This window comes from Opisthorchis viverrini (genome assembly GCF_000715545.1).
Source record: "Opisthorchis viverrini unplaced genomic scaffold opera_v5_635, whole genome shotgun sequence".
In the NCBI taxonomy this organism is placed as follows: Eukaryota; Metazoa; Platyhelminthes; class Trematoda; order Opisthorchiida; family Opisthorchiidae; genus Opisthorchis; species Opisthorchis viverrini.
This window is the reverse complement of record NW_008752303.1, coordinates 18,729-27,607: the sequence shown is the minus strand read 5'-3', so window position 1 is coordinate 27,607 and position 8,879 is coordinate 18,729. Positions and strand designations below refer to the sequence as shown.

The 8,879-nt window shown below is 39.3% G+C and overlaps 1 protein-coding gene across 1 annotated transcript in view; it reads left to right on the top strand.

Annotated features, from left to right (window-relative positions):
- The window catches only part of T265_15601 (hypothetical protein), a gene marked incomplete at both ends in the record, with an annotated part of 34,561 nt that extends 27,270 nt beyond the window's left edge, over positions 1 to 7,291 (top strand). Inside the window, one exon of the mRNA XM_009178724.1 lies at positions 7,064 to 7,291. Within this exon, the coding sequence (XP_009176988.1) occupies positions 7,064 to 7,291 (228 nt within the window). The remainder of the gene's footprint in view (positions 1 to 7,063) is intronic.
- Between the last annotated feature and the right edge of the window lie 1,588 nt (positions 7,292 to 8,879).

Sequence of the window (8,879 nt, the reverse complement as noted above, 5' to 3'; positions counted from 1 at the left end):
TAGCGATCTACGTTATATACAGGGCTTTGTCTTAATACTCGTTCGAACAGGTATCAAACTCTGAAGCATTTGTATGTCAGGTCCGTAGCGGGATTCTGCTTGACTATCAAAAGAAAAAAGGACTTTCAAATTATTTTGGTTCCGCTCCGAATATAAGGAACATGAAATACACAACAGCCAAAGGCCAAGACTCTGAGTTCTCACTAAATAGCTTCTGATCTGCAAAGCACTCAACATCGTGGTTCTATCAAGCAATCCTCAACGACACGTGTGTCATCGGAATTCGCAAAGAAAAAAGGACTTTCAAATTATTTTGGTTCCGCTCCGAATATAAGGAACATGAAATACACAACAGCCAAAGGCCAAGACTCTGAGTTCTCACTAAATAGCTTCTGATTTGCAAAGCACTCAGACATCGTGGTCTATCAGGCAATCCTCAACGACACGTGTGTCATCGGAATTCGCATCAAAACATTCAAGTTGCCCCATATAAATTTTGGCTAGTGATTCGCGTCATTAAGCAACCTGTTGCTAGGAAGTACAAGCAGAATAATGCCCTCGGAGTTGTCTGACCTGGTGAGTAATTTAAAGTACCACTCACACATCTGATGAAGCGTTGATTTCGGAACCACTGAACTGTTCTACATTGTCCGTTCAGAAAATTTCAGGAGGGCACTGAAGAGTGCCGAAATTGTCAGAACGCCCCACAAATTAGGCTTCAGTATTATTTCCGGTCTCTCGGTGTTTTTAAATATTATTTTTTGGCGTACCATTTATAAAAAGGTACTTTCGCTTTCAACGTATTGAATTGGCAGTGACCAAAAGGAGTGCCGCTGAAAAAGAAAACTACGTGGTTGTAAATAGACAACTGAAAGTTGGCCACGGGTAGTACTATCTTCCCAAACTCCAGAGAATATATTTACCGAGAGACTTCTAGCAGCAATGCAAACCAAAGCGCAGTTGATGGCATTGAAGCGTAAATTAAATTTTAAAACCTAGGAAACTGTTTTTGTCTAGTGCGACATTCGAGGCCCCATAAAAATAAGTAAACCACCAGACAAATAAATTTCCCCCTTATTTTGGCAAACCTTACTGTCTACTGGTTTTTTAGATGAATTATCATTCCTTCCGCTGCTTAGGGTGGCCATTTCTGAGGCACTAGCGTGAGTTGTGGTCAGAGCCATCACCCCAGTTAGCTTCTGTTTTTTAGTACCCCAATATTTATTTAGTGAATATGGTGAGGTTTTTTCCAAAATCCAAAGCAATGCAGGCCTTTACTATTAAACTAGGTAGTAAAGGCTGCTGCAACCGACGTTTTAAAACAGTCTGTTATGGGGTACGCCAACCAATTTATCCATTTAACTGAAGCTAAACGTCAAACACGTCTGAAAAAATAAGGATATCCTGGAACACACTGGCACAACATCCAACTATTACGAGCTCATGATGTTCACGCTAATCATTACTAATTGCTTGATGAGACCCTTTTGCTGCGAATCCATGAGTGGCACTTTTGAACTTGTCATATAATACGGCGTGTCGGGGTGTCACCTATTGGCTGATCTACAAAGAGGGTCTAACAAAAAACGCATGCATGGCTCCCTGAGTTGATTGTAAACGCCGCTTAACTTAGCAAGTATGGATTACTACACAGAAAACTGAGTGTAGTTTAGAGCCTGCTGGTATTTGATTGCTCTTCAGTTCGTAAAATGCTAACCTTCCCTGTAGATTTGCGACACATTCATACTGCTTATTTTTTGGCCAGTAAGATGTCGTTGTTTAACGGAGTTTGGCGAAAAACTTGCCAATTAAGACTAAGCTCCTTCGCAGTGACTGTGGTTTAAAAGAAACAAATAAACGCTGATGGCTATATTATCTGCCGCACCACGCAACTTTGCGTAGTGCCAAAGTTAAGATAGTTGGGTACGAGATATCGACTGAGTGCTCTGAAAAGCTTCCCTGTACCGCCGGATAATCACTTACCTCTCTCTGGTGTGGAGTATTTGAGATCAGATACAGCATGGGGGTTTCACCGGGACGTTTAACACACAAAGCGTGCTGTATGTTATCAAGTGGCACTACGTATTTCGGAGACTAACATACAAGCCACAGAGCGTGCTGCACAATATAGTTCATGATCACTGCTTTCCCTCTCGTACTTTATATTCCATAGTCAACGATAGTACATTTTTTCAATCACGCGCCTTCAGTACTCCTAATAAATCAGCCGCAGATTGCTTGAAGCTTTCAGAATCGCGCACAGAAACACGGTGTCCAAGAAGGAGCTGGTGACAAGCTGTTGAAGGTAATCCTGATGATTACCATTATATAGAGCAAAGATGTTTCTCTACAGATTCTACTTTACTGCGAATTATTTACTCAGCCAAGAGCCTGTTAGCTTTGAAATTAGGAATGACTGTAGCATTATAAGGCGCCTTTAAATAAGACGAATTGGAACCTTGAAAAATCGACTTTCTCTTGTAAGGTGGTGGGTGTTACGAAGTGTGACCCACAAACAACCTCGACCTGCTGGACACTGGCTTTCGTATGCTGGTTATGCAATATATTCAAAGATGCTGTTAAGCAGTTGTTGATGTTTTGATCAGGCGGATAAAACCGCCAGTCGATTTATAGTCCAACCCGTTGCTTTTAGCAAATAGCTGAGCTAGCACGTCCATATCCGCGGTGACTGCACAGCTTTATCCAGTGCCCCTCCCCGACAATTAGCCCACCATACCACAATTTCACAGAAATATTTTTCACGCACACTTGCATAGGTAAATGACTGAAAGGCTCCCTTTGAGTGGTGTAAACGGACTAAACCTCACCTGACCAATTCTCCTTCGATCGTTTGGCTACGTCGTCTGTACTTTCTACAGATATTTTATTAATTTCCCCTGTTTCCGTATGGCTCAATCAATTGTAAGTACGTGGTTAAATTTGCCAAAATGCTCACAAATAGAAATTATCTAACCATGTATTATCAGATGTATTGTCAGAACATAAAACTGACTAGAAACAAAAGGTGATATCAGCTTCATGCAAAAGTGAATTAAAAATTACGTCCAAACGTCGAAGACCATTTTACCTTCGCCTTTTTACAACATGGCCATTGCTATTCTGAAATGCGGAGGGTAAAAGCGATTCAGCGTGTTTGTTCCAAACCATGTTCCTTGCAGTTTGGACACCCAGGTTAACAATCGACAAGAGCATGCGCAGACTTACAGTAGATTGAAAACCTATAATAGTCAGATGATTTACTGGGTAAACGTCAATGAAATAGGCAGTCCCTGCTCATCGGATACACTGTAAAGTTCGTAGGTTAGCGCAGTTTTGGCGGTTGGGAATCAATCCATCTGCAACACCGAAAAGAGGACGTACTTCGTTCACGCGTTTCATCAGATATTCCTAAAAAACACAATTTCATTACAATTTATATACTAAAAATACTTGTTTCAATAAAGCTATCACGCAGTGCTGGCGAGCCATGTTTTTCGAAGAATTTCACTTACATATGAACTCATAATGAAATCGACGGCTGGAATTGTACAAGTTTTTCCGTCATTACCACACAGCAATAAAAGGTTTTCTTAAAAAGGCAGTATTACACGCTTCATGCCAGACTACTGGTTCCAATTTTTACTAACATTACACACGACCAAGAGGAATTTACTAATCCTAGGACTTGTGCCTTGTACCATTCAACGTTCCGAGTTAAACTGCCGTTTTTTCATAAACATGCAAACGTTCACTACATTTTCCCATAAAATTTTACGCTTTTAGAAACTCAAATATTAGTTCATTCGTTGAGAACTCCTTTTCTCAATTATTGGTGCACAAAGGCTCCCAAAGAAAAGTTGATTTAGAGAATAAAACACACCAGAATGCAAGATCTTATAATTTTGAATAGCTTTACATCCAAACGTTTTGGAGGGCTGACTTTTTCATCAAAAACAATATAAGGTAACTTTCACGCTCCCGGAAAGCTAACAGAACTTGTAGTGGCTTATGGTTAGTAATATCGCAGATGATTTCCAAAGTGCGTAAAACCAGGAAAAGTCATATATTTCATAGTTCCAGGGATCAAGTTACCTTCGTCAAAATCTCACACGGCCTTGGCTGAAAAAATTTCCCTTTAGCTTTCTCTTACCTACACAAATTAGGTTCATCGAAAACTCTCATTTTAAGGGTCGCTCATTACATTTTAGTGTAGGTAGAGATACGACTTTAGCTTTATTATCTATGTGTTTTTTGCATGCATGTGCTTTTCCAATGCAAAATTTCTCCATCTAACATGTGAAGATTTCTGTAGCTGAATAGCCAAACCGGAAATTTCTGATTATCCACTAGCATGATTTCGGAACGTTACGTTTGTCCGCCAATTGTGTTGGCAAACAGAAATGATTACTGAAACAGAATGAAAGTTTGTCGCGACTCCGTTTTTTTCTGTCTTTTTTCTGATTGTTTAGAGGGCTACTTTGAATTTTACGGCTAGCATTCCACACACTTAAAAGCTGACAGTAGGTTGCACGTGCTTTTTTTCTGATTGTTTAGAGGGCTTACTTTGAATTTACGGCTAGCATTCCACACACTTAAAAGCTGACAGTAGGTTGCACGTGCTTCTGTGTTGTTTGTCTTAAACTTCTTTGAAAACATGAAAATAGTCTCATTAAGACAAAGCTTTTAGTTGATAAATAATGGATGGAGATAACTTTTATACTCGTCAGGCAGTGCAGTCAGCGCAAGTCCAACAAACCTGCATAATTTATTTGCTTCAGTATGTTTTACGTTGATTTACTTTTATTAGTGATGGTCATTTGCTGGTCTTCATTTAACCATGTGCCATTTTAACGTTTCCATTCGTCGAATCATCTGCCTTTCTCGTCTCTCCACTACGATTACCTTCTGTACGCTGGACTGTTAGAGAGTTTCGTTTGAAGCTTAACGCATTTAGTCCTTTAACCTAGTTTATGAAAGCTGAGTGACGGAGTTAACAGCCATAACATTATTCGACTTACCTGAAACTGTGCATACGTGAGAGTAATTAGAACAATCCGTGTACATTACTGCACGTAACCTCAATATTTGTAATTTTTGTAATTTGTAATTTGTAATTTTTGTAGGTATGACAGTTTTCTGGTGATAGGGCACACAGATTAAGTTTGGGGCTACCTAACATCTTCCACACAGTTCTCAGAATTCTGCATGGTGCCCTTTATACGCTTTCCACGGATGTTCGGTTTATTATTATTTGAAGACTGATATAAATAAAATATAACCCGACAGGTCTATCACGAAGCATATTACGCGGTTGTATTGATGCATAATAATATAGCTTTGTGTTATAAAATCCAGTGAGAATCTCAGGAGGTCTCCTCTGTCGCATTAGCGCTTTATATATTAGCTGTGCTTGAAGTGTGCAATTCATATTTTTCTACCCTGAGCTCCTTTTTGTTTTTTGATGAATCTGTTTTCCTGCTATCAAACTGACAAGAAGCTTCACAAAAAAAAAAGAATCGTCTATTTATTATATTTATTACCGATATTCGTTCCTTAAAAAACTCCTGAGAAATAATTTTTGGCTTTTGCACACAAGCTGAATTTTGCTCATATCTTTTTGGCGTATGTTTGAAACATCTTGAATTTCTTCTACAAAATCACCTACGCGGAAAATTGTTTCAGTATGTAGACATTTACCAAGAAGAGTGAGTTTACTAACACGACGTACGTTTTTTCAACAAATCACCACCTGGAATGGACGACGATTGTGATTCACCTTCACGTTTGATGGGGCGATAAATTTTTGGCTACCGCATGTTCAAGAAACAATCATTTTCTCACCGGGACTCATATCCATTAGGAGGAAAAACATATCTGAAGAATGCGAATTGATCAACTGTGTGAGAACAATAACACCGGGGGAAATTTAGGCTTTCACACAGCTTGTTCCACAATCTCTTAGTTTCTCGCGTTATTCGTAACCGAGGTTCATCTTCTGTACTATGAGTGCAGACTTTTTAACCTGCTTAGGGAGTCGCTGTTGTTATTTGTTACGAAAAAATTCTGAAACCTCAGTTGAAAAAAAGTCTGGAACGCTAAACTTGATGAAGAAAAGCTTAAAGGCGTTCACCGTTTTTGAACTTTTAAGCAACCACAATTGTTAATTCAAGAGCTTGTTCATTTTACGCAGATATCTCTTTCTCTGGAAGCAGGAATGCAACTTTCATGGCCGCTAATTTTTGTTGGTGGTTGCCATCAACAATGGCTTGCACTATGTGAAAATTTGTAGCGTTGTGATTGCACCAAAACAATTCTAACCCAGGCAACAACCCACCTGTGTCGTTTTCCGAAGTAAAGTTACATCCTTCAAGAAAAATAGCAGAAAAATGATGCTCGCGCTGCCGTTAAGGTAAAAAAAATGCTTGTAGATTAGATAACCTCAAGTATTTTTAGAGCCAACCCACGTCTCAATTTATTACTCGCAAAATCAACCGTGAAACACTATTTAATGATCTTAAAAGTTTTGAAGGGGCGAAAAGGTACATCATTCTAAAACCGTTCTGTTTGCACAACTAAGAAATAAATTTTGGTATGAGTCAACGCAGTAAAAGGGGCGTTTTAAACAAGATGACCAGTGTAAGAGGTTAATAATGCTTCTGCCACACAAGTTTAGTATGGCTAACAGATTATTTCGTGGTGGTGTCGATCGGATAGAGATGTAGAATTCAATTTATTGATCATATCTACTGCCTTCCACAGCAGCAGGGTACTCAATAAGTAACCGGGTATCTAGCCTTGAACATGCGCACTGAAATGTAGCTTAATTTACTGTATAGACTGTCAGTTAACCAGTTGTTAAGAATTCATACTAAAGATGTCAAGCCAAAAATCTACAGAACATTGGCCTCAAAATCTACCGCACGTTACCGATAGAGGGGTGTTCAGCTACTTCGGTAAGACAATCCACCCGGAATGGCAGCTGATGAAAGATAAATGAATTTGTAGTCACGCTCTTTGGTGAAATATGCTCTGCGGATTACCATTTTTTATTTTTGACCTACAGTCTAAATGCAAGGCCTCAAACAAGCATCAAAGTGCTTTAGCACTTCAGAGAAACACAAATCGTGCATCTGAAAAACAAGACAATAATGCAATGCCGCAAAATACCTTCCGATGCACTCGGGAGAATAGCCGTCCAAATTGGAACGGGTGTATAGAGGACACGGCATGCCATGTTGCAGGCCTGTGTGCACAAGTACAAAAGCTTACAAGACCAAATACCGCATTTGACTAACGAATAACTGGTTGTGTTGCGATTGTTTTTGTAAAGACTGAAGTTCAAAAAATCGATCTCAAAAACAACCCTTGTACTCAGATTCAGTTTACCTGCTGCAGGGTTAAATCAAGGAAAGATTCTAAGGGTCAAACGTACGCTTATCTAGACAAGATTTCCAAACTTCTTGGCTATATAGTCGAGGGGACTGATTAACGATACATTAAAGTAAAATTCAAAATATAAAAATTATTGCATAAATAGTAAAACACACATGCAACCGCCAAATAAAACGCAAAAATAAAGAAGACGCGGGCAAAAATACCACTCGCAAAAACACACTGGATATGATCGCGTTCAAAAAAAATTGCTTAAGGCATACGTCCACATTTTGGGCATTATCAAAAATGACAAGAAAAAAATAAAATTCAGTTGGAAAAATCCTACAACCTAAGGCATCGGGCAAAAAATAAGATTTCACCGATCGCTTTTCTTACGTTGAAAAAAATTTTAACAAAACTCAGAACTATTGTACCCCAAAAATCACTCGTCCGTCTGCTGCCAAACGCAGAATTACAATTTTTCAGTACTGATGAATAACCGTATAAATGTAAGTGCAAGAACCCTGGCATTTTATTTTCTAAAAGTAGCTCACCAATTTCCCCTTTAAAGTGCAGTGCATAACATTAATTAAATACCATTGAAAATACAAGCATCAGGTAACACTTTATATTAGGTTTATTAAATGTTAAATGTGACGTTTTATCAATCTTCAGCTTGCACGAGCAAAAGCCATATGTGGCCGTAATAAGAAAAGAAAAAATATTTTCAGAATTTCTCCAGTGTGTGTGAAAAAGGAGTACGTTGTAATAAGAGCGGCATTTTGACCAGAGTCCACCCCTTCACTAACACTATTCCTGGACCAACTGGAACACTCAAAAATTAGATCAAACTCCACAAATATTTTCGGTAACACAAATCCATTGACACTGTCTTAAATTTCTCTTGGCACTGATATTAAGGGTCACCAGAAAAGTTACACCTTATTCAACGAAGGGTTCTAGAGCTCGAGAGTGCACTGCTGTCAGCATAATTGCTAGGTGTCTCAAATTCGCTGCCCCAAAGAGAGTTCATTGCCAACTGTGTGATGTAACACGCATCTCTACGACTATTACGATCCGAAGACTTACTGAAAACCCATGGCAGGAAGCACCGATATAAACACGGGGCGCACGCATGCACGATGACTTACGCAAAACGGCCTTTCACAGCAATAAACCTATCAAACATCGCATTGGCTGCAAAAATATTTGACACATTCGCTACGCAGCCCTGCCTGGCAATGTCCAGTAGGACATCGAAAATCACGAATGATGCAAAATGCGTTTGTCGCAAACGGCTGAGTCGCAATCTTTCTGTCCGGCAAGATCAAAAGAAGAACCAAAACCAAGGATTTGGTCCGCGACAGAAAATTCAGTTGTGTTATGAAACGCAAATGAAATGTTATTTACTCACCATCAATCAGTGTGGCATTCCACACCGGCTCTCCTGGAGCCTCTGAAAAGAAACGCATTGATTGGGCATTTGAAGGTGACTGAGTGTGAAC